Raw genomic sequence first — 27,976 nt, forward strand, 5'->3', positions numbered from 1 at the left:
CCGCTGGGCCTGAACGGTGCTTTGTGCAGTGGGCACCAGAGAGGAAGTGCAGCAGGTGGGCAGTGGGGGGCATGTGGGGGTGGACCTCGCTCCCGCCGTCAGCCCGTTCCGCGCCCTCCCACATGCCTGTCACTCATGCACAGCGTGCGTGAGCATCAGGCCCGCCCCAACCACGCCTGTCTCCCAGGTCCTCATAGCAGCCTGGTGTGTGGAAGCAAAGGCGGTGGGGGAGGCGCCTGGTGCTTGGGCGGGGGCTTTCCCTGTGCACACTGCGCAGGTTGCAGAGTAAGCCCCTGCTGTGCTCAGAAGAGAGGGGCGAGGAGGACGTGGGCTCCGAGCCCAGCTCAGCGTCGCGGCCCTGACCTGTTTCCCCGCGTGCAGGTGGTGTGGGGGGCCCTCAGAGCTGATGACGTAGGTGGTCAGTGTGTGTCCATCGCTGCCCTGCTGCTTCCGTGCCGCGCTGGCCGAGCAGGCACACGTTCCTTTGCCGAACACGTATGTTGTGTACCTACTATGTGCAAGCTCGGGCGCATGTGCGAGCAGGGACTGTTGGTGCTGTGGCCACACGCAGGGCAGGGGAGCTGGACACAGACGCAGCCTCCAGGATGTCCCCACTTCATCCTAGGGGCAGGAGTGGAAGGCAGGCCGCAGCTGCAGGGGCACAGGCAGGCACGAAGCCAAGGGGGAGATGGCCCCTGGGGCCAGCAGGCGGAGGAGGCAGGAGCCCCTGCTGACCCTCTAGGGTTCCCTGAACATTCCTGGGAAAGGGGTGCCGAGGTGGGCACCCTGGAAGCTGCCCCAGCCCAGCTGTGGTGCCAGTGATGACCATGGTACTAGTCAGTGATGGCCATGGTACTAGTGACGGCTGTGATACTAGTTGGTGATGGCCATGATACTAGTGATGGTTGTGGTACTAGTCAGTGATGGCCATGGTACTAGTGGTGGCTGTGATACTAGTGATAGCTATGGTACTAGTTAGTGGTGGCCATGATATTAGTTAGTAATGGCCATGGTACTAGTGATGGCTGTAGTACTAGTTAGTGGTAGCTGTGATACTGGTTAGTGATGGTCATGATACTAGTGGTCACTGTGGTACTAGTTAGTGATGGCTATGGTACTAGTGATGGCTGTGATACTAGTTGGTGATGGCCATGATACTAGTGTTGGTTGTGGTACTAGTCAGTGATGGCCATGGTACTAGTGGTGGCTGTGATACTAGTGATAGCTATAGTACTAGTTAGTGGTGGCCATGATACTAGTTAGTAATGGCCATGGTACTAGTGATGGCTGTAGTACTAGTTAGTGCTGTGATACTGGTTAGTGATGGTCATGATACTAGTGGTCACTGTGGCACTAGTTAGTGATGGCCATGGTACTAGTTGGTGATGGCTATGGTACTAGTGGTAGCTGTGGTACTAGTTAGTGATAGTTGTAAGTATTGATGGCTGTGGCACTAGATAGTGATAACTGTGGTACTAGTGATGGTCATGTTGGTCGCTAGTTAGGGATGGCCATGGTACTAGTGGTGGCCATAGTACTAGTTAGTGATGACTATGGTACTAGTGGTGGCTGTGGTACTAGTTAGTGGTGGCCGTGATAATAGTGGTGGCTGTGGTACTAGTTAGGGATGGCCATGGTACTAGTTAGGAATGGATGTGGTACTAGCTAGTGAAACTATGGTACTATTGGTGGCTGTTAGAGATGACCATAGTACTAGTGATGGCCGTGGTTCCTGTGATGGCTGTGGTACCTGTGATGGCCGTGGTACCAGTGATGGCCGTGGTCCTAGTGATGGCCGTGGTACCTGTGATGGCCATGGTACTAGTGATGGCCGTGGTACCAGTGATGGCCGTGGTTCCTGTGATGGCCATGGTACTAGTGATGGCCATGGTGCTAGTGATGGCCGTGGTCCTAGTGATGGCCGTGGTCCTAGTGATGGCCGTGGTCCTAGTGATGGCCGTGGTACCTGTGATGGCCGTGGTACTAGTGATGGCCGTGGTACCAGTGAAGGCCGTGGTACCTGTGATGGCCGTGGTACCGGTGATGGCCATGGTCCTAGTGATGGCCGTGGTACCAGTGATGGCCGTGGTACCTGGGATGGCCATGGTCCTAGTGATGGCCGTGGTACCAGTGATGGCCGTGGTACCAGTGATGGCCATGGTACTAGTGATGGCCATGGTACCAGTGATGGCCGTGGTACCTGTGATGGCCGTGGTACTAGTGATGGATGTGTCTGCTGTTGATGGAACAGCGACAGCAGTGGGGAATGTGGGGCGGGTGGAGGGCCGGGCGACCCCTTCCTGGCCGGGGGACCACCTGGGAGAGGCACGCTCCCACGGGGCCTCCGTGGACCAGGATACAATTGTGCAGGTACGGGGAGGATGGTGAGCTGTGGACGGGGAACACTGAGAGCAGCAGGGTGAGCCCGGGGGAGAGGGAGCGTGGTGCCTGGGGCTGGCAGGCTGCGGGGGCCACCAGCCGTGAGTGTGCACTGGGCTGCGCTCCCTAAGGGTCAGCCCCCTCCCCGCGGGGCTGGGTGGGACCAAGAACTCATGGAATTCAAGGACACTGGGGGTTTGGGGCACTAGGTGCCAGGACAGGGCGGGGCTCTGGGGTCCCACCCACCTTGGCCAGAGCCAATCCCCTTTGACCTGTTTTGTGTGGTGAAGCGTCCTGTGGGAATTCTCTTCTTTTTTTTTTAATAAAGAGCTTTCATTAAGGAAAGAAAAGAAAGAAACGGAAAGGCCCTGAGGCTGGAGAAAGTGCGGGCTGGCGCCTGGGTCGGGTCGCGCTCACACAAGCCCTTGGCGCCTTTGCTGTGGCCTCTGTGCAGTGGCGCAGGGGTGCTGCAGCTCCCGGGGCTCCCCGGCTGTAGACAGTCAGGAGCGCACAATACACCGGCCTCAGCTGGCGGCTGCCCGACCCCCACCACCCTCTGACCCCCGTGCTGGGCACCGGGCCTGTGGCTGAGCAGGACACAGGCCCTCCATCCGCCCCTGTGCTCAGGCTGGGCTGGGAAGAGGGTTGCCGGCCTGACTTGGGCCCTCCTGGACGGAGACCCTCCCCAGGCTGCCACCCCTCCGCCCCAGTCCTGCCTCAGTCTCCCCCTCTGCAAAATGGGCTCTGGCAGTCCCTGGGGGCCCCCAGTGAAACTGTGAGACTTGCGGCCTCAGCACCCCAGCAGTGCCAATGCCAGGCCTGCCCAGGGGCTGCTCACTCCGCCAGACGCCGCTCTCTCTTCCCTTCGAAGTCAGGGACCTCGAAGGCTTGAGTGGAGGCTGAGGCCCAGAGCCCAGAGAGGGCTGTGCCCTGGACCGTTGGCCTCAGGCGCAGCCCCGCAGCCCCTCCTAACAGGCAGCCCAGGGCACCATCTACACTGGCTCCCCACAGCAAAGCCCACCAGGCAGCTCAGGGCCCCGTCTACACTGGCTCCCCAAAACCAGGCCCAGCAGCCCCTCCTAACAGGCAGCTCAGGATGCCGTCTACACTGGCTCCCCACAGCAAGGCCCAGCAGGCAGCTCAGGGCACCGTCTACACTGGCTCCCCTACAGCCAGGCCCAGCAGCCGCTCCTAACAGGCAGCTCAGAGCACCGTCTACACTGGCTCCCCATAGCCAGGCCTAACAGTCCCTCCTAACAGGCAGCTCAGGGCACCGTCTACACTGGCTCCCCACAGCCAGGCCCACCAGGCAGCTCAGGGCACCGTCTACACTGGCTCCTCTGTGGCCTGGCCCAGCAGCTGGCCGGTACATGGGTGTCCCCTGGCAGCCGTCTCAGGCCCTGGCCAGTCTGCCTCCCCCTGCACCTGGGTTTCCTCTCTTGTCAGCTGGGCCTAGCTAACAAGTGCAGCTCAGCCCCACAGCCAGGACGTCTGTGACGTTAGCTGCCTGTCACCCGAGGGGCCCAGCAGGATGGTGAGTTCCTCAGACAGGCCCTGCACCCATGATTGTCCTGCTCCCCTGGTTGGGTGCGGGCCCCTGCTGTGTGTCAGGCCCAGAGTTATTATATAGTCAGTGGTAATGAGCAGCTGGGCCCGTGGCTCCCCAGGCCCCGCCTGCCAGCTCCTCCACCCCAAGGGAGGCCTCCTGGAATTATCTGTGATCCCAGGGGCCATTTCTGGCTGGGAAGGCTCTGCTCTTCCCAGGACATAGCTGTACACAAAGTGTTATGGGGTTGAGAGGCAGGAGGGTCAGGAGGGCTGCACGGAGGAGGTGGTATTTGAACAGAAAAGTTGAAGGAGGGGCATTAATTTGGCACAACAGTGAAGACACTGCTTGGGGCACCTGGGTCTGGGTCCTCGCTTCTTCACGTCCAGTTCCAGCTTCCTGCTGAGGGGGAAGGCAGCAAGCGATGGCTCAGGTACTGGGGTCTCCGCTACCTGCATGGGAGGCCCAGGTGGAGCTGCAGGCTCCTGGCTTCCGCCTGGCCCAGTCCTGGCTATCGCGGGCAGTTAGGAAGTGGACCAGCAGGTGGAAAGTGTCTCTCTGTCTCTCTCTGCCTTTCACATGAAGAGAATTGTTTGGTGTCGAAGGATAGGGAAGTTTGGAGCGGACACGGACGCTACGGCAGAAGGAACAGAATGCGTGGCGGCCCAGAGGCGGGGAGGGGGGGCGTGGGACCAGAGCACTCTGTCGGGCTGGATCTGGGGGCCGGGAGTAACTAGGAATGGGAGTAACTGCTAAGATCAACTGAGCGTTCTGATGGTCCAGACAGTGTGCTAAGGCTCTGGGCTTCCCGCACATCAGTACCTCATTTGCTTCTCCCGACCCCGCTGTGAGTACCCTGTGCTCACGGTATCCCCTGTCTGTTCGAGGCAGGAAACTGGGGCAGGAGGGAGTCCCTCGCCCAGGGTCACCCAGCTGCTGAACATAGGAGCTGACGTTCAAGTCCAGGCAAGTGGCCCTGGAGCCCACACTAGGGCCTCTGTGAAGTCGTGGGTGTTTAACCTTGGGCTTAGATCCAGATGCAGGCGGGAACCCCTGGAGGTTCTCAAGCAGACGAGGGGCACCATGGCCAGGACTGCTAGTCCTGAGCCGGTCTGGAAAGGGCAGCCCCGGGGACCAAGCCAGCAGGGCAGGGGTGAGGCTTCTGCAGGACCGGTGACAGGACTTGGCCTGCAACCGGCAATCGAGTGAGGCAGGAGTCGCTGCAGGCCGCTTGCAGGACAGCAGGTGGCAGCTGGCGGCGGAGGTGGACAGACCAGGGGGAGCAAGGTTGGAGGTGAGAGGAGAGGTTTACACTGGGCTCCGTGTGTCTGGTGCCCTGGGAGGATAGGCCGGGGGTGGGATAGCTGGTGACAGAGATGTCTGTGGAAGTCCTGTTCTTGCATGGGGGCAGTCGCAGGGGCAGAGGCCTGCGTGTCCGGGAGCGGGACGGGGGACTGCACGTCCACGCAGGAAAGTAAAGCCGCAGGGCCTTGAGAAGGAGGGGGGTTTACTTCAGCCCAGGGTTGCGGAGGTTCACAGTCCAAGGCGGGGCAGGCCTGTGGGTTTGCATCTGCTGAGTCAGGAAGATGACAGAGGTGAAGCCTGCGTAGAAGAGCAGTCACGTGATGAGCCAGGGAGCAGCGAGAAGCAGGGCGTGCATGCGTGGTCTGTGTGTGCATGGTCTGTGTGTGCATGGACTGTGCGTGGTCTGTGTGTGCATGGTCTATGTGTGCATGGACTGTGTGTATGTGGACTGTGTGTGCATGGGCTGTGCATGGTCTGTGTGTGCATGGTCTGTGTGTGCACGGACTGTGTGTGTGTGGACTGTGCGTGGTCTTGTGTGTGTGGTCTTGGTGTGATCTATGTGTGTGGACTGCGTGGTCTGTGTGTGTGTGGTCTTGGTGTGATCTGTGTATGTCTGTGTGCATGGACTGTGTGTGTGTGGACTGTGTGTGGTCTGTGTGTGTGTGATCTGTGCATGGTCTGTGTGTGTGTGGTCTGTGTGTGATCTGTGTATGTGTGTGTGTGTGTTCTGTGCATGGTATGTGTGCATGGTCTCTCCAGTTCCAGCTCCCATGATCCAGCCACTGGACTGTACCCCAGCAACCTAATGGAATGTAACAACCCCAACCGTGACACCACCATTGGGTTGAGTTTCTTCTTTAAGCCATTGGCCATGAGCCTGGGTCACTGACCGTGAGCACCGGTCATTGAGCATTAGCATGCAGCTTTGGGGACTGAGTCTTTAACACATGGGCCTTGGGGAGATGCCCGAACTAGACCCCAAGCCATGGCAGGGCCTTAGGGGGCATTTGCTGCCCAGAGAGCAGGCAGCAGGCAGTGGAGGAGTCGGAGACAGAGGCGGTGTCTGGGGCAGGCGCAGGCTGATCGAGGTGTCTCACCCCGGGTTGGCAGCCAGCTGGACATGGGAGCCGCGAGGAAGTAGGACCATTACGGGGGAGGCTTCATGCAGGAGGGCACGCTGCTGGAGCACCCCTGGGATACAGGGTCTCTCAGCAAAGCCACTCCCTGGAGCCCCCCCCTCCACACACTAGCCGGGTCCTAGCACGTGGGACAAGCACCCAAGGGACTCATGGGCCCTTGGGGACCATCCCATCCAGCAGTTCCAGGCTGCACATGGAGAGATGGCAGCCCAGGATAGCAAGGGTCGACCCCTGGCAGCACCGTGGGTCATGGCAAGGTCATGGCCAGGCACACAGAGGCCTCTCCCTTCCTGGACCCAGTCCACCAGCACCTCCACGGGGCCCCGGGGAAGCCACCCAGCCCGAGCCTCCCTGACACAGCCCAGACGGCCAAGGCCGCAGGGCAGGATGTGGCCTGGGCTCCCTGGCCCCAGCCTGTGCCCCACGTGTGCTGTGGGCATCTCCATGAAGTCTGCCCACCACACGTGTCTGTCTCAGTGTCTGAGGCCCCTCTCCACGTGATGACCTTGGCCTTGGTAACCACGTGGCCCGGTGCTCACCCTGTCTCCATACGCAGCACTGCTGAGAGGAATGAGGAGCCAGAACTTCAGGGTTGAGGTCTGGGGGACATGGTGCTCACAGCCACAGTCTCCTCCCCTGGGGAGTGGGGGCATGGTGGGACCACACCACAGGCCCACGTGTCTCGAGGGTTTCCGTGGCTGTGTGGGTGGAAGGGAAGGATGGTGGTGCTGTGCTGAGCATGCGGCATCACCTGCGGGCACTGCCACCATCCCATGGACTGGTCCTCACTCCTGGGCTGTGGTAAGGACTGAGTGAGCTGGCATAGCCCTGGCTCCTTTAGCAGAGCACAGCACTAGCCCACAGGAAGTGGCTACTGTTACCCGCCGGAAGTGGTTAGTTATCCTCCAGGCGGACTTACCCACTGGAAGTGGCTACTGTTACCCACCAGGAGTGGCTACTGTTACCCACCAGGAGTGGTTACTGTTACCCACCGGGAATGGCTACTGTTACCCACCGGGAGTGGCTACTGTTACCCTTGTCCCTAGCATCTTCCTCCAGTCTGAGGCCCAGAGAGGCCAGGGTATCACCCGGCCAGCACAGCTGTCCGGCACCAAATCAGATTCTAATTGCACCCCTGTGTGATATTGGGATGTAGGGAGAGGGTATTCATTAATGCCCAACATGGGGAGACAGTCCCCGTTCTGGAGAGCAGTGGCTACAGAGACGTGAAGCCGCAGGGGTGGGGCCCGTGAATTAGGTGCACTGTGTGATGTAACGTGAGCCAGGTGGGGTTCAGCAGTGCACATCACCTCCATGAAAGCAGACGCAGCGGGAGAGAGCCACCCGGAAGCATCTAGAATGTGCCGGTGTTGGGGTCGCAGGCTGCGACTGGGCTGACGGTTTTCCCCTTGGCTTCTCTCTGCCTTGGCGGCAGTGTCACTCCCAGTGGACAGCCGAGGCTGCAGGAGAAGCTGAGGAGACAGCTGGTGCGAAGGCCGGAAAACTCGGCTCGGTTTTCCAGGAGGAAAGTGGGACACGCCGGAGTCCATGGCAGGAGGGAGAGCAGGTGCTTTGGGAAGAATCCACTGCAGCTGTGTGTGGTCCTGGCTTGTCAGCGCTGCAAGCCCTGCTGTGCTGGTGAGGGTTCGACTCCCGGCTCCCCGCACTCGGAGGGGCCCACGCTGCGGGCTTCCAAGGTGTAAAAACCAACGGGACCTCCCTAAGCAGTGAGCTGGGAGGGGTGCTCAGGTGCCCAGGGCACCTCCCCACACAGAGGCCCGCTGTCCTCCTGGGGAGGGACAGCGGGAAACGTGGTAGGATCGCTGGGAAGGGACGCGTTTGGGGCATCGGTCTCCTTCTAACATACAGTTTACGTGGTTGCATTCGCACGGTGTTGCTAATTAATAGCAGCTCACGAGACACCTGCTACTTTGGGAGTCGGCTCCCACAAGTCCCTGAGTCCAAGCCTCAGGGGACAGCATGTGACAGGCAGCCACGCAGGTGGGGAGAGCTGGACTGGCGGACGACGGGGAGACTGCGATCCCCCAGAAGGAAGGCCCACGAGCAGCCGGAAGCCCACGTCGGCTTCTGCTTCTTTTCTTGATCATTTCTTTAAGTCGCGCTTCTTTCTTCAATGAGACCTTTTGCACTTCTTTGTAAAGGCACAGCTGCCTAAGGTCCCAGAATCTTTCAGAAGGATCCAGGGCTTAATCCTGAGCACAGAAAAGCGGAGGACCCCGCTAGGAGCAGCCCAGGTGCTCAAAGCAGCCCCTCAGCCCCCTCCAGGGAGCCAGGCCTCCTGCCCACCACCTGTGGTCCCCGTGTGGAGGACAGCTCGGGGCAGGGTCTCCTCAAGTGCTCGGGAGGGCAGAAGGGGGTGAGTGGGACCCTCGGGGCCAGCATCGCCCAGACAGCGGGGATGTGACCTTGAGGCCCAGGCCTCATCACAAAATGTAGGCAGAGAGTCCATGGTTTGGACCCCCCAGGGAGAGGTGGGGTCTCTGATGGCCAGGGTGAAGGGCTGGGCCCCACTGGAGAGTTTCAGGGCCCCCTGCCGCCCCCGCTGCCCACAGCAAGTGAGGCATTCGGGCGCAGAGGGGTTTAGGGGTTTGCCTCAGTCATAAGGCCAGGGGCCTGCGGGAGGCCAGACCTACGGGTCGCATGGCCAGGGCTCCCAGGAGCCCGAGAGTTCTCGGGTGCTGCGAAACGCTGGCACTCAGGACACAGATGAGCGAGGAGCTGCGGCAGGGCCCGGCACGCCAGGGTGTGCCACGTGGGCAGCTGAGAACGTGGTCCCGGTTTCTGTGCCTCGCTCCTTCACCCCCTCTTACCCACAGCCTTCTGAGGGGTGCACACCTGGACCTCATGGGCTGGGAGAAGACCAGCGCAGAGTCTCAGGCCCAAGCTTGGAGGGCGGTGGCCTCGGGGCCACCTGATAGTGCCTGGACCTGGACCAAGAGCTGGGGGCGCTGTGGTCTTGGGTGCATCATCTTCCCTGAGTCTCGGTTTCTCTGGACAGTGGGTCCAGAGGTGCCTACCCCCGGGGGTTGTTGGGGGATGAACTGGGAAAACTGCAGGAATAGGCCCCTCCCCCCTCACGCCTTCCTTCCAAGCTGTCCTCTGCACAGCACCCGTGATCCCCGCTGCGCTCAGAGTGAAATCTGAACTCCACCGTGTGGCCTGCAGGCCTGGCCTGATCCAGCTGCCCCACCGGTGCAGGGGGGACCTTGTCAGGCCTGCGGGAGAAAAGCATCCCCCCTGCAGAAACTCGGGGCTTTCGGGAAAACGCCAGAGCTTGCCTGCTCCACTGGTGCCACTGGGGACGCCGGAATGAAGGAGAGGTTACGAGAGGAAATAAGCAGCAATGACTGGGGAGCCCCTGCTTCTCACCACCCTCTGAGCCCCGCCGGACCAGGCTCTCCCTGCCACCTCCCTGTGCACACCCTGGCTGGGCCTCCCACTTGCTCCATCCTGTCCCCTTGACCCCACTGAGAGCTGAGTCCTGGGGCACAGCCAGGGCCCGCAGGGGCTGTGACCTGAGCAGGCAGGGTCCCCGGTGCCCCTAGCTGGCCCTGAGCGCACCTGAGCTCAGATGAGGTTCACTTCCCCACAAAGCCGCCAGCATCCTCTTGAAGTCCTGGGAGATCCAATTACCCAGAGCTGGTGAACACCACCAACACAGAGGCAGCAAATCGGCCTCTCTCATGTCCGGGCTCCCGGGCCGCCGCCTGTCTGATCTGGAACTGCCTGCCTGCTCATCTGCCCCCGCCCCCTGGCGTTGCTAAATTATCCTAAGGATAACCCTCTCGGGAGCCAGTGGGCACAGTAATGAAGACAGAGGGGCCGCCGTGTGGGAGGCGGTAGATAACTCACCTGAGTCTGGCCAGGTCCAGCCCTGGTTTAATCCAAAGCCCTTGACCGTGACCTCTCACTGGAGTGCTGGCACTGTCTTGGTGGTGGGAGGAGACTGGGGCAAGGTCCAAGGCCATAGGCCAGCTGGTTGCAGGGCGGGGTCCCTGCCCCAGCCCCAGCCAGGCCCTGGCCCCTGCGCTCCCAGAGCTGAGCTACTTCTCACTCTCCCTGTTGTGTTTATTTCAATTTCAGAACCTCTTAGGCCAGGCCAGCTCTGTCCTCAGGTCTTGTCCCTAAAAAGCACCAGGATACTAAGTCTCCACTGCCACGCTTTTCAATAATGGATATTTTTATCTTTTGCTATAAATACATGGAAAAGTGGGGCAGGCATTTGGAGCAGCCGTGGAGATGCTGCTGCCTGGGATGCCTACATCCCATCTGCAGGTGCCAGGGAACCGGTCCCACCTCTGCTCCCTGTTCCAGCTGTCTGCTCGCTCACACGCACCCTGCAAGGCAACAGTGATGGCTACCACCCGTGTGGGGACCTGGATGGCGTTCCAGGCTCCTGGCTTTGACCTGGCCCAGCCCCAGCTGTTGCAAGCATTTGGGGAGTGAATCAGCAGATAAATAGAAGATCTCTCTCTCTTGTACCCCTCCACCCTGTCTTTCAAACACATACATGTTTTAAGATATTTATGTATTTATTTGAAAGTCAGAGTTACAGAGAGAGAGAGACAGAAGGAGATCTTCCATCCCCAAATGGGTGCAGAGGCCAAAGCTGGGCCAATCTGAAGCAAGAAGCCAGGAACCAGGAGCTTCTTCCAGGTCTCCCACATGGGTGCAGGGGCCCAAGCACCTGGGCCATCCTCTGCTGCTTTCCCAGGTGCATTAGCAGGGAGCTGGATCAGAAGTAGAGCAGCCGAGACTCAAACTGGTGCCCACATAAGATGCTGGCATTGCATGTGGTAGCTTTATCCCCTACATCACAATGTCAGCCCCATAAGGTATTTTTAAGATTTTATCTATTTATTTGAGAGGCAGAGTTAGAGAGGGAGAGACAGAAAGAGAGGTCTTCTACCCATTGGTTTACCCCCTAAATGGCCACAACAACTGGAGCTAGGCTGACCCGAAGCCAGGAGCCCAGGAGCCAGGAACTTCTCCCAGGTCTCCCACGTGGGAACCCAAACACTTGGACCATCTTATGCTTTCCTAGGCCATAAGCAGAGAGCTGGATCCGAAAAAGAGTGGCCGGGATGTGAACCAGTGCCAATATGGGATGCGAGGATGCCAGTGCCACAGATGGAGACTTACCCTACTACGCCACACTGTTGGCCCTGAGCCCCATAGATTTTTTTATTTAAATTTTTGTTTCTATAAATGGAACAAATTTCATGTATCTCATACATACAGTCAAGTACACAGTGGCACTTCCCACCCCATCCTCCCTCCCGCCTGCCCTTCCTCCTGCTACCTTTCTTATTTTTCTTTTAATTTTTGCAATAATGTTTTTTTTTCTTTGAGAACAAGTTTTATCGTGAATCAAAGAAGCACCTAAAGAAACAGGCAATGGAGTTGGGCACTTAGGCTTATCTAAAACTTATGAGACATAAGGTTATACTCCACTTAATACACTGAAACAAAGTAAATCTTTTTAAAAGAAGATTTATTTATTTATTTGAAAGGCAGTTACAGAGAAGTAGAGAGAGAGGGACAAAGAGAGGTCTTCCATCTGCTGGTTCATGCGCCAGATGACTGCAACAGCCAGAGCTGCGCTGACCTGAAGCCAGGAGCCTCTTCCAAGCCTCATGTGGGTGCAGAGGCCCAAGCACTTGGGCCATCTTCTACTGCTGTCCCAGGCCATAGCAGAGAGTTGGATTGGAAGTGGAGCAGCTGGGACCTGAACCAGCATCCTTATGGGATGCTGGCACTGCAGGTGGCGGCTTTACCCGCTACACTACAGCACCAGCCCCACAAAGTAAATCTTGGAAAACAAGTTTTACTATTAACTCTGATAATATCACTCTCTAAGGACAGAGGTCCTTCAAGGGAAGTTAGTGCAGTGACTCCTGTTGTTAATTTAACAATTAACACTCTTATGTATGACATCAGATTTTTAAAAAGATATTGCCTAGGATAGATGCTAGACCAAGCAGTGGGAGGGGGGCTGCGGTGGGGGGGGGGGGTGTAGCTCCTCCGTGGCATTGGGCCACCCCCTATTTATTTGGAAAAACAAAGTCTAGAATGAAACAAGGAGAGCTGGACTCCAGAGCAGCTGCTAATTGCCAGGCACTGGGAAACTCACTTTTTTCTTCATTCATCAGTAAGATGTTTCCTGAGCACCTGCTATGGGCTGGCTGGGGACAGGCATGGCAGTAAGCCAGAGAGGAGGCAGCCGTGCTCGTGGGCTTGGGTTCCCGTGTGGGACGATGGTTGAGTCTGTATTGCACTGTGGCGTCCAGAGGGAAGGAGCAAGGGGTCGGGGTAGGAAGTAACACAGCGGACCCTGGGCTGGGAGGCCAGGGGGATGGGGGGGCACGCTGGGCAGAGGCTCAGAGGTGGGGCCCAGGGAGGGGTGGGCAGGGCCGGGCAGCAGGAGGCTGTGGGGAATTCTCTGGATTCTCCTCTGGAGTAAGGGGCAGGGGACTGATGACGCGTGGCCTCATTTCATTCTTAGCAAGGCTGAAAGCTCAAGGCGGCAGGTGACAAGGCGTGAGGTATGCAGGGGGTGGGACAAGGCCACTGCTTGAACCCAGACAGGGTCAGGGCCTCTGGCCTCTTCCTGCCACCCAGGGCATGGCAGGGACCCTGGCTCCTGACACAGTGCTGTGTCCTCTGTGTGTCCCTGGTGCTTTGTTCTGTCTGTTCTGTGTCTGCAGCTGGGCCTCCGGCTGGGAAGGGCTCAGTGGGAAGTGACCGGAGGGTTTGTCGGGAACATTTTGTTCCCCCAGAAGATTTGAAGCGTGCAGGGATGTGCGGTCCCAGTTGCTAGGCAACCGGACAAAAGCTGCTGGTCCAGCCACTGCCCCCCTCCAGCTCCCCTAAATCACGGCCCTCCCAGACAGGCAGGGGGACCCCAGGGACTCACATGGAAGGGGACGAAGTGCAAAGCAGACGTGAGCTGGAGATGGCAGCAGTTCCCAGCAGACGCTGAGTGAGTCCCCCAGGAAGAGGGGAGAGGAGGGCCTGTGTCCCAGAATGGGGGGACCAGCCTTCATGGCCATGGCCGTGGCCCACGCTGTTCCCTGCACCTGACACTGTGCACAGGAACAGGTGCGATGTGTTCATGTCACCTCCCCGCAGCCCGGCGAGGTGGGTCCTGTCCCACCCTCATTGCGTGGAGGGAAAGACTGTGGCCCTTGGAGCCAGCCTGTCCAGGCTGTCCTGACAGGGAGGCTCGCTGGCCCAGGAATGCAGGTCTGAGAGCCCGGATTGAGGGTCATGGAGGGGAAACAGAACACATGAGGGAGGTGCGGACGAACTCCTGTGCCAGGGCCCCCACTGTGCTGGACGCGTCGCCTTATACAGAAAGGAGGCAGCGAGTTCTGGTCTCAAGAAAGGGACCCGAGGCAGACACACCAAGCAGGCCACCCTCTGCAGCAGGGTGTGGTGGGTGCTGTGGCAGAAGATGGGGCTGCTGATTCCAAGGAGGGGGCCACAGACCCAGGCACGGGGAAGGAGCCCCGGTGGAGGGCGAGGCAGTGCAGGAGGGAGGCAGGTGGCATCCTCTGGGTGTCTCCCTGGCCCCCGAGCGTGTCCTCGGGAGACCTGGCCTGTCTGACATCTCACATGCACAGATCACAGCAGGCTGTTGGACAAGCACACGGGTGGAGAAGGGGATGAAAGAGCGAGAGAATGAATGGCCGTGTGAGCAGCATACCGTAGAAGCAATGGGAAAGCAGTTGGGGCTGGAGTGGAGAAGGAGAGGTCCTCCGTGCTCAAGTAGGGGAGGTGAGAGCAGCACGTGTTGGCCACTGTGAGGCCCTGGGGCTGGGAGGAGGGAGGTGCCCACAGGAGCCATGGCGGGCAAAGCCCGAAACCAGGTGGGGTCAGCCTGACACAGGGCAGGGGGGAAGGCATGTTTGCTCACAGACTGCCCAAGTCATGGCCATGCACAAAACACCCAGGTGGAGCCGCCTTGGGAGCCCCCTGCATTCCTGGTCCAGGGACAAAGAGAAAAGACAGTGTGAAACACATGCAAGTCCATGCTTCTTTAACCCACATCTGTGGCAGACATCACTAGTCAATCCCAGCACTCAGCCCACATCTCAGTTCACCTGCAGGGAGCCCCTGCTAATCAATCACAGCTGACTTGCAAGATGAAACTTACCTGTTTGTCTTGTCATCTGGCAGCCATAGGACATGCTCTGAAACCCAGATCCAAAGGGGAGGGGGCGGCTGGAGGTGAGCCCTGAGTGGTCAAAGGCCAAGGTGTCAGGCCCCTGAGGTCTAGGAAGGGACCTAGGCGTCCTCCCTCTGTAAGCCTTGAACTGCAGAAGCAGAACGCCTTTGAGATACATCCCCGCCTTGCTGCCATCCCCTCGTTCGAACCCGCCAGGACAGCGCCTGACTTGGGAGCGATAACGTTCTGGGAGTGCAGCTTGCTACCCTTCTTGGTAGCTTTTTGCATCTGAGCTGTTTGACGATTTGCGTTTCTCTTCCCGCATGATCTACGGCCGCCCGTCCGGCACTCACGCGCGGTTTCTCGAGCACCAGCTATGTGCTGGGTTCTGTCCCAGGCAGCAGGGGAGTCTCTTACTAGGCAAACAGGGGCACGAGCCGGCCTCAGAGCTGTCTAGTGCTTCTCTCTCATCCTCCAGGCTGTGAGTTTAGCCCCTGGAGAGAGGGGAAGAGAGAGAGAGGGAGAGCGGGTTCTGAGTCTCCTTCCGCTTGTCAGGGAAGCATGGCAACTGGCCTTGTGGGTCCCCGCCCGCAGCCTGGCAGGGTCGGGGCGTGGCTGCCTCCACCAGGAATTGTGCCTTCTCTCCCGACAGCATCCCCACAAATAGACCAGAGGCCAGCAAGCGCTTGATGGCCACAGGTTCTGGGTTCCTGAACCCTGGGCTTCACCACTTTCCCGTGTGTGGGGCTAGTAGTGCCAAGATGCACCGTCGCCTAGAGCCAGCTCCTGCTCACTGGTGTTCAGGTGAGGGGTGGCACGGGGGGGACCAGGGGGTTTCCAAGCAGAGGCGGCTGTGAGTTCTGGGCACAGGCAGGAGATGGCCTTGGCCGTGGCGGTGCTGCTGCACTTGGATTCACTGACCGCGTGGCTGTCGTGCTGCATCCAGCCCAGGGCTTTCACTGAGCCCTAGGCTATACTGCCCCTACACCCCATCACTTAGGCCCTGCCAGGAACCCCAGAGCATCAGCTGACCCTTCTCTGCTGTGCAGGCAGCGACGGGGTCGGCCTCGGCCGCATTGGTGGGAAGACCCAGGACACTGAAATCCCAGAAGCGGGACAAGTGCCGGGTACTTAATACAGACAAGATTGACAGGTGCTGCCAACACTTAGTAGCTCCCAGGGCCGTGGGCCGGCAAGGCCAGGGCATCTCGGTGGCTAAAGACATGGCCCCTGGTCTGGGCTGTGCCCTTTAGAGCTCCATGGGCCTGGACGTTCGTCCCTCCGTCCAGTGTGGACAGGAGGTCAGGAAAGGTCTTTTTCCACTGGTGATTTTAGGTAGCATGTATCAAACGCCCACTGCCCGCTGAGCACTGGGCCACGTGTGGCATCTCTTGGTCCTCTGGGGTCTGAATCATCTTAACGCCATTAACCTTTCATGAGGGGCCCTGTGAGGCCGCCAGGTCAGCACTGTAGACGCAGCCCGAGGGCTCCAGCCCAGGTACAGACATCCTGCCAGCAGTGCCACTTGGTGGCCGGTCTCCCAGGGGGCATGCATGCAACACCAGGAGCAGGTGGTCACACGGATGGAAAGTGGTGTGGTTGGAGCCACCATTAACGAATGACAGCACACTGTGACCACGCGGGTCAGAGCCCAGAGGTCAGAATGCAGAGGCGTTTGATTGGTGTGCATCCCACCACGGTTCTGAGGTGGCGAGGTACGACACTCAGGGAGGCCGGGAGCTGACCCTCTGCTCGAGGCGTGCTGGTCCCGGGAGGTGCAGTCGCCGCTTCCTGAACAGGTGCATGCATGAGTGAGTGAGTGAGTGAGTGAGGCCACGCCCATGGGACTACTTCCCAGGCCTCCAACCAGCATCCCAGGCAGGTGCAGCCAGAGGCAGAGCTGGAGAATGGAGAGCAGTTGCATGCGTGCCCCCTGGGAGACCGGCCACCAAGTGGCACTGCGGCAGGATGTCTGCACCTGGGCCGGAGCCCTCGGGCTGCTGACCTGGCGGCCTCACAGGGCCCCTCATGAAAGGTTAATGGCGTCATGAATGAGTGATGCGGTTCCAGAAGCGTGCCGGAGGCTCGCGGAGCTCTCGGGCTGGGGGGAGGCCGGGAGAGCTTCCGCAGGCGGCTCAGTCCAGACGCAGCTGCAGCCAGCGGCGAGGGAGGCTCAGCTCCCACAGCAAGACCCAGGGCCTGCGCTCGCACCGGCACTGCCTCACCTCCGACTCGCACCTGTCCTCGTCCGGGTTCCCTGAACGCAAAGCCCAAGTCCAGGGTGGGCGCAGGCGGTGTGCCACCCGGTGCTGTGGTCAACAGCTGACCACACACTGGGCCCGTTCATTATGATGGAACCAAGCAATTCCATCTCCCCGTGCCTGGCGCTGTCGCCTCTGTGTTTCGGTGGCCTGCGGTGTTCGGCGGGTGGCGTGCTGGCCGTGCAGCCTGGGGCCCAGCAGCACTGCCGCAGGCTGCCAGCTTCGTGCGGGCGCAGAGAGGAAATCTCCCCAGGGTGCGATTCTCAGCCTGCGTCCCCACTGTTAGTGACGCATGCCCGTGCTCAGGTTTGGAGTGAGCTCGAGAGGGAGCGAGCGCGCAGAGGAGACCCGAACAAGGGAGGCTGCTGAGCCTGCCGCTGCCGTGGACAGCCAGGGAGGCTGGGGGAAGCCAGGTGGTGCCGTGGGCAGCCAGGGAGGCTGGGGGAAGCCAGGTGATGCCGTGGTGAAGCCAGGGCTCTGGGCCCAGACGGACCTGCAGTTGGAATCCAGAGAATGCGTGTCTCCCCAGCGTCCGGCCTCGGCAGCCCCATCCATAACATGGGAGTGACAGAGTGGGATCAGGGACAGGCCTTGAGAGCTGGATGGCGTGCTGGCCACAGGTGCGTGGGTGGCCCCAGGAGCCACCCAGGAAGTTCTGACGGTTGGGATGCGACCTTGGGCTGCTTCCGTCGTGGGTTCCTTGTATGCGATAACGCATGCCTGGCAGGTGTCACTCAGACAGGGTTGCGGGTGGGGATTCTGGATCACCTTTCTCCAGGAGCTCGCTCTCTGCTCTCTGGTGGTCTCTGTGGGTTTTCTCACTTGTATGTGCCTGTCGCCACCCTCCCATCCGTCCCCTCCCTGCCCGACTCCAGATCTCCCCTCCAAAGAGGGAGTCTGTCTCCAGGAACCATCCCCAGTCCTGTCTGTAAAGAAGGGGCCCTTTGAAGGGCAGGGAGCAGCCGCGGTCACAGCCATGGCGGCCTCTGCTTTCTGCTCCCACTTCCGGTGCACGATGTCACCCATGGCCTCCCCAGAGAATCCTCAACAGCCAGGCTGGGGCTGCCCCAGGCCAAGGCTGAGCCTGGAGATGTCCATGTCCCCAGGAAGCCCTCTCGTGGCCAGCTGGAGGCTCCTGGGTCCCTCCTCTCAGCAGCAAGGACACAGAGGGCCCCCACGTGCTTGCCCTGAGCCTGGGCCTCAGGGGAAGTGACCCGAGGGGGCCTCAGGCACCTCCCCCACTCCCCGCTGCTCAGCCCGGGGATGCCTCTGGGAGCAGATGTGGCCATGGAGCTCAGCACCCTCCTCCCTGCCTTTCTCTTGGCGGGACTTGAGACAGGGCCTGTGCTCACTGCATCAGACACAGCCCTGCCCTCAGGGAGCTCGGAGCCAGCCAGGGAGCCCAGCATCAGGGAGACACCAACGTTGCCATTATCATTAAAATAGCAATGTAACCGAGAGGGCTGTCCAGGAAGCTGTGAGACCAGTCCAAAGGGGGTCCGACCTGTCTAGAAGGGGGACAGGGCTCCCCCAGAGGAAGTGCTGAGTTAGAGCGGCAGAGGGAGGAGAGAGCACCCGGCAGCAGGATGTGCGTGTGCAAAGGCCCCGGGGCAGGACGGCCGAACAGAAAGAGGCAGAGGCTGCAGGAGCCCAGGAGTGGGCAGGGGCCGGTGAGGCTGCGGAGGGCCTGCCAGACCCCAGTGAGGAGTGCGGCTTTCCTCTGCATGCTTTAGGAGCGGCTGGAGCAAGTTTAACATGGACTCAGCCTGAACGTCGCACAGTGTACAATCTTAAAACCATTCTATGGGGCGGGCATTTCAACCAATGTTGAAGGCACCCTTGTCCCACATCAGAGGACCTCCACAGGGTACCCAGCCCCCGATCCTGACCCCAGTTCCTGCCGAAGTGCTCCCTTGATGCCTCGAGGAATCGAGTTCCTGCCACTCACACGGGAGACCTGGATGGAGCTCCTGGCTCCCGGCTTCGGCTCCAGCCCAGCTCTGGCACTTGTAGGTGTTTAGGAGTGAACCAATGGGGGAGAGCTCTCTCTCGCCCTCTATTTGTCTGTCTCTCAAATAAACAGAAAATGTATGCAATAGAAAGCATTCTCTGGCTGCTGAGTGGAGAATGGTTTGGGGACTTTGGCCACTGAAGCCGGCTGGGTGAGCAGAGATGGTGGCCTGGGCCAGCATGTGGGGGCAGCAGGAAGGGATTGGAGCTGGAATGCGTCTCTGCGCAGGCAGAGGAGGCTTGCTGGGAGAGGCAGGAGGGTGAAGAGGTGGAAGAAGACACTGGGAGAGGCAAGAGGGTGAAGAGGTGGAAGAAGACACTGGGAGATGCAGACAGGGTACAAAGGGAAGGAAGAGATAAGGGAGCCCACACGGAGGAGCTCCTGTAGGCTGACGTCTCACTTGTCCTTGTTTGTCACCCGTACAACCAGGCTCTGGTCCGGGCAGCACAGTCCATGACCCGAGGCATGAACCAGCTCCCTCACGTCCCAAGTGAGGAAGCCACAGTTTTAGCCCAGGAGTTGTTGACCCCCAGGCCACTTCCTGCAAAGGTTATGTGGAAGCAAACCTTTATCTTCTTACAGTGTGCACTGATTGCCACTGTAACGCAAACTCTGAGTTATTCAACTGAAACACGAGCACCTTCTGGTTAAAATCAATATGTTTCAAGGTGGGTGCAGCAGGTCAAGATGCTGCTTAGGGGTGGACAACGTCCCATGTTGGAGTGACTGGGTTCAAACGCCTTCTCCACTTCTGCTCCAGCCTCTGCTGATGCATCCTGGGAGGCAGCATGCAAGTCCTGGTCTCCTGACTTTGGCCTAGGACAGCCCTGGCCATGGCAGGCATTTGAGCACCAAACCAGTGGGTGGAAGATCGTTATCTCTCTCTCTCTCTCTCTCTCTCTCTCTCTCTCTCTCTGCCTTTCAGATAAGTAAAAACAAATTAAAATATTTCAATCAAAACTGACTTGTCCAGCTCAGCCAGTCTTCCTACCCTGTCCCCACGGGTACCACCTTCATGAGTTTGGAGTGGACCCTTACAGAACTTTTGCTACACACTTACAAACGCAGCCATAGATGATAATGTCTTGAGATCTTTCTGTCTCACAACACTGGACATGTTGTTCCAGGACCCGCTTGCTTCTTCCACAGTCTTTCTGGGAGGGCTTTCCTTGTAGGTGCATGTAAGCAGAGCTCACTTTTAAAAAACTGCCGTCTAGAATTCTCTGCACAGGACACAGCACAGTTTATTGAACCCACTCACCTTCCAAAGACGGAAATGCATTTTGCTTAACTGTTGCAGCTTTTGAAGGGCTTATGGATAGTTTTTTTTTTTCTTTTGAGATACAAGACTTCTAGTTACAGTAGTGGAAGAATCCACACTGCAGTGACAATACAAATGTTTAGCAATGCCAGCCTGGTGACCGGATTTTTCCAGTTTCCTCCAGGTGCTTGGCATTCCTGGGAGCTTGCTCTTGTCCATTGCCAAGACTCTGTTTTTAGCAAGAGGCCATCTTGAGAGCAGTGAGAAGGACATAGTTTCAGTGCTGGGTCCGGACACAGGCAGCCTGGCCGGGTGTGGGAAGAGTACAGCTCTGGAGCCTCAGAGACCTGGGTTCAAGTCCCAGCTTTAGCTCTGGGACCCTGAGCAAGACTCTTGGCCTCTCCAAGCCATGAACAAGGCTGGTTGCCCTGACTTTACTAATGGCAGCGGAAATCAGTGCACACCAAGAGTACCGAGGGGTGATTAAACCAGAGCTCATCTGTGTGCACTTGTTGCCCGGCCCCTGCCATCTGCACACGCGGTATTGTGGGAAGCATCATGGAGGGCTCGGTCCCAACCACTGAAGGCTGTCTGAACCCACAGACCTCACAGGTGCAGCGTGGGGGGGTGGGGGTGGGGGAGGCTCTAGTCCAGAGGCAGGGATGGGCATTCTGCCCGGGTCCCAGGCCCCCCTTGGGTGCACAAGTGTGTCAAATTGCACCTGTTTGCTTCTACCCAGTGCGGGGCAGGGGCGGGGGGCTGGGTTGTCCCTCTGCGCCCATTTGCAGATGAGGAAGCCGAGGCTCAGAGGGAGACACCAGGTGCCCAGGGTCTCATTAAGTAGCCGGGTGGAGACTGGACCCTGCCGTCTCTGCCTCTGAAAGCCACCCTGGGAGGCTGCTGGCAGAGGTCTGCACAGCGCCCCCTCCTGGACAGCCAGGGAAGTCCCTCCTGTGTTCAACCTCAGAGGAAGTAGGGAGAGGGGGCCTCCCAGAACCGCCTGTGGACACCCTGAGTTCCGTCTTCAGCAAGGCAGGTAGGGGGAGAACCTGAGAGGACCACAGTCGCACGTGCAGTGAGGCTCCGGCTCCTTGTGTCTGTGGAGAGGTGGAATGGCCTGAAGCCGGGTCAGCCCCGCCCTGTCGCTTGTCCCACCTGTGAAATGGGATGATGAGGCTGGCCAGCCAGGGATCCGATGTCCTCTGACCCTGGGGACCAGGGACTGGGGGCCAGAGAGGCCTCAGGGGAAGGGTTGTTGCATTTCACAAGACAGCCACACACAGCAGGGAAGTCTGACTTTCAGACAACAGCCCTGGCTAACGTGTGGGACACAGCTGAAACCCAGCTCCCCAGGCATCCCATGTCCTTTGGTACTGGTGATTCCTCCCTGCTCAGCTGCCAGCCAGCTCCCACCCCAACCCGGCACTGCCCCCGCCCTGCGCCGCCTTCCCTGCCGGGTTGAGATGTCACCATGAATCCCCAGAGGGAACAGGAAGAAGGAGGAGGGGTGGATTTGAGACCATGGATGGCTGTTTCCGCGTGTGGGGCAGGGTAGGGGCAGGCGGCGTCCGCGTCCCTTTCCAGGCCGTGTCTTTGTGTGGCTGCATCTCCACTGGACCCTGTGTCCACACAGCCCAGAGAAGCTGCCCGCCACATGACCGCCTGCTTATGCCCTCGGCATCTGCATGCACGTGGCTGGTGGCCAAGTGTGTACATAAGCACAGATCCCGACACTACAGCTTACAGCGAGCGTGGTCACTGGTAATTCCCCAAGACCCTGGGCGCATGGAAAACACCATGGACCAGCCTGATGCCCACACCCGGCCCCCTACAGGGAACCGTGACACCACGAGTGACCTGACCGTAAGGCCGGGCAGACGCAGGCCCCAGGGCAGGCCCATGCAGGGGCAGTTTCCTGCAGAGGTGCTGTCAAGGCCAGGTTCACTTAGTGGCTCTCACAGGGGACACCTGGTTGTCCACGTGGGTGGGGCAGTCTCAGCTCCTGCATCCCCGTCTCTGTTCCCCAGCAGGGTCTGCAGAGGGAGGCCTCCTGCACGCTGGCTTGGGCAGCCTCCCTGTGGGGAGTGACAGAATCAGCTCCCAGAAGGTGGCGGCACCGAAGCGTGGCCTCGGTTGGCTTCTGAGCTGCAGGGACAAAGCCTGACGCAGGGAGATGCCCCCGTGTGCCATTGCAAGCAAGTGGAGAGGGAGCCAGGGGCCGTGCTATCGGGGCGAGGCCACAGGGATGGATTGTTCTTGCTGGGCAGTCAAGGAAGGCCTCAGGAGGAGGCAGCAAACATTCATCTGGGTCTTGCCAGACTAAGTAGGTCAACGCACGGGGCGGGGCCTGGCGGAGGGCTGGACAGAGGCAGACAAGCGCAGCCTGAGGCTTGAAGGAGGGTGGCAAAGGTGTGGTGCCTGGACTGGGGCCAGAGGCGTCCTTGGGAGATGCAGAGAGGCCTCAGTGAGAGCCGGAAGTGAGTGGCGCAGGGCCCTGAGGGCCGTGCAGGGTTATAGAGCAGGGTGGGGATGCTGCAGCCCCACACCGCCTGGCCCCTGCTGCTTCCCTGCACCCACCATCTCCTCTGCCACCTCAGGGGAGTCGGGACCCTCAGCAGCTCCCTAGGATGGAGGAGGGCTCGGCACACCCCGCTCTGCGTCTCAGGGCTGTCGCGTGGGCCTCGAGTCCTGGCAGTGCCTCTCCTCCCCTGCCTGTCCCCCCAGGATCCTCAGCCTAAGTCTGCAGGTCACAGGGTCCCACCCAGGGCTCCCGAGGATTTGCCTCTTCCCACAAGTTCCCAGGGATGCGGAGCTGCTGGTCCAGGCCGCACACTGGGACCCCTGTCTAGCAGTGTAGGTCAGACCCCAGCCCCACTCAGCTGGAACCCCTAGGGTGGGGCCCAGGCACTACTGTTTGTTAAAGCTGCTGGTGCCTTGCGGGAGCCTACAGCTGGTGTTGACCACATCCGTGCCATGTACCATTGGGAAACTGAGGCCCAGAGAGAGGCAGCACCTGGCCAGGGGCACAGAGCCAGGCAGCAGGCTCAGGGCTTCTGTCCCCTTCATGGCTTTGCCTGCAGCAACTGTGAATCCCCACAAGTCCCAGCAGCGATGCCCATGTGTGTGGCCCCCAAGCGCATGGACTGCTTGCTCCCCAGGCGCATACCTGTCACCTGCCTGTGCCCCAACCCCTGCGCACCTGCACAGTCACACACCTGCTGCCAGCATGCCTCACAACGTCGCCTGCTGTGAGCCCCATTGCCTCTTTGTTAAGATTCAGAAAGAGAGAGGTCTTACATCCGCTGTTTCACCCCCAAACGGATCCAACGGCCGTGATGGGGCCGGGCCAAAGCCAGGAGCTTCTTCTTGGTCCCCGACATGGGTGCAGGAGGACCATCCTCCACTAATGTCCCAGGTGCATTAACAGGGAGCTGGCTCGGAAGTGGAGCAGCTGGGACTTGAACCAGCCCCCTCACGGGATGCTGGAGTCGCAGGCGGCAGCTTCCCCCGCTGCGCCAGCCCTGTCGTGTTTTCTTTCATCTGTGCGGCACAGCCGCCTCCAGGGTTTTCCCAGGAGAGCAGCCGTTGTTTGTTTCAGCGGGGACCTCCTCAGCACCCCAGAGCTGCAGGACCCAGTGTCAGAGTCCCCAGAAGGCGTGTGTTCGCAGCAGCGGCAGCCCCCCGCAGCCGGGGGTGACCACTGGGCTCTCCTGCCTTCCCGGTCAGGCTGCAGGTCAGGCTGCTCGCCACGCAGGAACCGTCCTGTTTACTTGGCGCCCCTCCAGAGAGGCTGAGTGAGGCGTCCACAGGCACACAGCAGGCAGGAGCGCACTGCAGCAGGTGTCTGGACACCCATGGGCAGTGGTGTGTGCGGAGCAAGCCACGACGGCGGCCGTGTGGGCAGATACCACCCCGTGTGCCTCCAGGCCAGGTGGCAGCAGCAGTGGTACTGCTGATGGTGGTGGTGGTGGCACCGGTGGTAGTGGCACTGGTGGCAGTGGTGGCAGTTAGTGGCAGTTAGTGGCAGTCATTAGGAATAGGTGCACCTGTCATCTGTTCTGGGCACTGCTGGCGCACATCACGTTCCTGATGTCCCATCAGTCCTGTGGGCTGCATGTGCTTTTGCCCCAAACCACTGAGGAGGACCCTGAGCCCCACACTGGGAAAACCACCTGCCCAAGGCAGCAGCTGGGGCCGGCGCCAGGTCGGAGGTCCCTCAGCGTGTGCCGCTCTCACCCCGGCAGCCTGGGCCACCCACCCTGACCGCAGCCGTCCCTCAGCTCAGGGAGCCCCGGCCCGCTACCCTGGCCCTGGCCCCTGTGGGGAGCCGTCTGTTTCTGTCAGCCAGACAGTGGGTCGGGAGCCCGGGGCCGTGGCTGGAAAGCCAGTTTGGTGGACAGGACAGGAGCCGCACAGCCAGGCGGCCTCACGTAGTCAGTCTACTTGGGTCCCAGGGGAGCACAAGAGCTGTGGAAACAGGGTGCTCCCCCTTGGGGAACCTGAGGCTGGGAGATGAGGTCAGAGGGCACTGGGACCCTCCCATAGCCCCTCCCAGTAGCCAGGGTCCTGGCGTCGCACTAGAGCCCAGGCCATGGCGTGAGGCACCTCTCACCCGGGAGAAGCCGGACTCCGCCTCTGTCCCCCGCTGCCAGGGCAGACTGTCCCCTCCTCCCGCAGCCCGCCCCACCCCGTTTCTTTAGCTACCCCCGTAGCCCTTGCTTCACTCTGGTTAATTCACGTCTGCCCGCCAAGAGGCTTAGGAACCCTCTTCTTACCCAGAAACATTACAGTGCAGATGAAGGGAGGGAGGACACAGGGGACAGAGGTGGCCGGGCACAGTGCAGGCCACCCAGACCTGCAGCAGGTCCAGCGCTGAGCTTCCAAGCAAGCCAGGGGAAAAGGGAAACAAGATCGAGTGTCTGCAGGAGAACCTCCTGGCCCCATGCAGCGTGAGAAGAATCCGGCTGGAGGTGAAGCAACAGGGGGCCAGAAGTGGCCCCCTCCCCCAGGGGGAAGGCTGCACCTGCCACACCCCCTCTCTGGTGCTGCAGAACAGCGCCTGGGCGGGGCTCTTGGCTCCCGGGGGCCCAGTGCTTAGTCTTGCCGGGGCGGATTCTCAGGTCTGGAACAGTGTGGGCGCTCTGTGGGTGCTCAGTACACGCTAGCTTCAACAATCATCTCCTGTGGGCCGACCGCTGGTGCACCAGGTACAGTCACCGTCCCCTGGACAGAGGAGACACCGACGCCCCGAGAGCTTGTGCTGCTCTGCCACGCGCACCCGCCAAGCCGGGAAACGCAGACCAGGAGGGAGGGCGTGTGCGGCAGGTGCAGTGGGCACAGTGGGTGTGCTCTCCTGTGGGTGCCACAGCAGGTGGCCACCAGCGTGGGGGAGGGGACTGAACAGGGAGGCGTGCACTCTCGCAGAGCAGAGGCCCCTGAGCAGTGCATCTTCTACAGGTTCTAGGGGAGACGCCTTCCACGCCTCCGCCTGCCCAGGGGCTGCAGGTGACCTTGGCGGTGGCTGCACCACTGGGTGCTCCATATAGATAAGCTAGGACAAGGTCAGCCCGTGACCTGCAACTTAACTAAAGTCCAGCTGGGGACTCCAGGGCTTAGGGTTGGACGTGTCTTTTGGGGCCACTGTTTGCCCCGCCCCTGCCTGGCGTCCCCAGCACTTGACAGGTGCCAGACCCAGGGCCACAGCCTGGACGCTCCCTGCTCTGTTGGCTCCGCCTCTGCCCCACGCGTGTCTCCCAGGCGCCGCCAACCTGTGTGCACTCTGTCCACAGGTTTGCCGGGCACCGCTCCGGACCTGGAAAAGAGGAAGCAGATTTTTGGGCAAAACTTTATACCTCCAAAGAAGCCAAAAACCTTCCTGCAGCTCGTGTGGGAGGCCCTGCAGGACGTCACGCTCATCATCCTGGAGATCGCGGCCATCATCTCCCTGGGGCTGTCCTTCTACCACCCGCCCGGCGAGAGCAACGAAGGTGAGACGGGGCGGGGCTGCTCCCCACGGCCGCGCGTCCACGCCGGAGGCCCCCAGAGCCCACAGCCTCCGCGCCTCCCAGGAGCAGCTCAGCCATCCCGTGGGAAGTGCATGGGAAAGCCTGGCCAGGGTCACACCGGCAGTCACAGGCTGTGCGCTCGCCGTGGGCTCCATGCTTCCAGCCACCCCAGGGTGCAGGGCTGTGACTGTGCCTAGCTCGCTCGCTCTCGCGCGCGCTCTCTCTCTGCCTCTTGAATCAATTGTTTTGAAGTTTTCCATGCGTGAACCTTAGAGCAAGCTTTCAAACCTCAGCAGCCTGCTGACACAGAGTCCCGGGCTTGCTGTGACATTCGGGGACCAGGCCCCTCCCCAGAGTCTGCCGCATAGGCAGAGCCCAGGTGAGGGGCCCGGGACACCGTGCAGCGCCCTCACACCTGAGGACAGAGCCCGCGGAGTGCTCGCCGTGGGCTGCCGACCTGACTGGGGGTCTTCAGCCCTGGTCATTGAGACCCCTCACAAGTCCCCACCCCAAAGTCTGAGGGCCCCACCGAAGCTCGGTGTCTCCCCACAGTCCCCAAGTTCCCCGCTCCCTGTGGCAGCAGCTGCAGAATGTGCACCCCGGCCCCAGGGCTCTGCGCCTGGCAGCCTGGGGCAGCACCACGGGCCCCTGCACCGGCTGCGCTGGCCGAGCTGGCCACCGCGTGTGTGGCCCTGTGCTCAGACCCTCGGCCGCACGTGTACCCGGAGAGGAGCTATCAGTGAGCATGACAGGAACTTCCTGCTCCCCTGCCGAAAAGTGAGGCTTCATGGGCGCCCTCCTGCTTCTCTCCGTGTAGTCTGTGCCAGCGGCTATGGGTGACGGCGGTAGCAACACGGCCACATAGCCTGGGGCACTTGCTGTCTGGCCTTGGCTGACAAGTTTGCCCGCTGCAGTCCTGCGACGGGAAGTCGAGGTTCATGAAAACCAGTTTCTCTCTCAGTCTCTCTCCCTCTCCCTCTCTCTCTGTCTCCCCCTCCCCCGCTCTCTCTCTCCCTCCCCCTCCCCTCCTCCCCTGGACCATACTTTCTCAGCGATCCCCTCTCTCAAGGGGACACCCTTGGGAGGTGATGATGGTGGAAGGGCCAGGGCTGCCACAGCCTGGCTCCCAGCAGGTGTACAATGGGTGCGGCAGGCGTGGCTGCCCCAACTTCCTCCCCTGGCCGTCTTGGCTCGCACCCTCTGCCGCGCACGTGAGAGGCCACTGGGTCCCTCTGTGCCCGTCTCCTCACGGTTCTGTCCCCCGGGACTGGGCTGGCAGTAGGAGGTGTGCTCAAGAAGTTCACGGCGAATGCATCGTGTGAACAGGCCAGCGTGGGTTTCAAGGCTTAGTTTGCACCTGAAGAAACGTAGCTCTCAATTCCATTTCCCATGAGCATTTGAAAGGGCCCTACTGGGGCTGGGACTGCATGCGTTTGCCCCCTCGCTGCGGGGAGTCTCCCTGTTGAAGGGTCTCCCCCCGGGGTCTCCTTGGACTCTGGGAGCCCTGTGCCACCCTCCCAGGGAGGTCCCTGCTCCACTCCAGGGCTGAGGACTCCCCACAGCAAACCTTGGCTGGCAGGCTTCTTGTCGCTGCACACAGCGTCCCTGGCACTGGCCGTGGGCCAGCCTTTCCTGGCTGCTTGTGCTGCAGTGGCCAAGTGCGCAGACCCCCTCTGACGAGGGTTTCTCTACACAAAAAGACACGCACAATGAGCCGATTGCAGAAGCCATACACAGTTACTGTAGGAAAAGCCAAGTCCTCCGTACTCCCACCACCCAGAGAGAATCCTCCATGAGACTGAGGTCGTGCAGGTCCTAAGCACATGGCAGGTCCCGGCCGTCACATGGCAGATAGATAGATAGATAGATAGATAGATA

General features: G+C 60.2%; 1 protein-coding gene across 7 annotated transcripts in view; it reads left to right on the forward strand.

Moving 5' to 3' along the window:
* ATP2B2 (ATPase plasma membrane Ca2+ transporting 2) overlaps positions 1-27,976 on the forward strand; it is a 135,373-nt gene that overhangs the window by 46,215 nt on the left and 61,182 nt on the right. For all 7 annotated transcript variants that reach the window (XM_089305639.1, XM_051831903.3, XM_051831898.3 and 4 more), the window contains exon 3: positions 25,883-26,080. In XM_089305639.1, coding sequence (XP_089161765.1) covers positions 25,883-26,080 — 198 coding nt within the window. The remainder of the gene's footprint in view (positions 1-25,882; positions 26,081-27,976) is intronic.

This window comes from Oryctolagus cuniculus, chromosome 10 (genome assembly GCF_051225735.1).
Source record: "Oryctolagus cuniculus isolate XC-2025 breed Fujian yellow rabbit chromosome 10, ASM5122573v1, whole genome shotgun sequence".
In the NCBI taxonomy this organism is placed as follows: Eukaryota; Metazoa; Chordata; class Mammalia; order Lagomorpha; family Leporidae; genus Oryctolagus; species Oryctolagus cuniculus.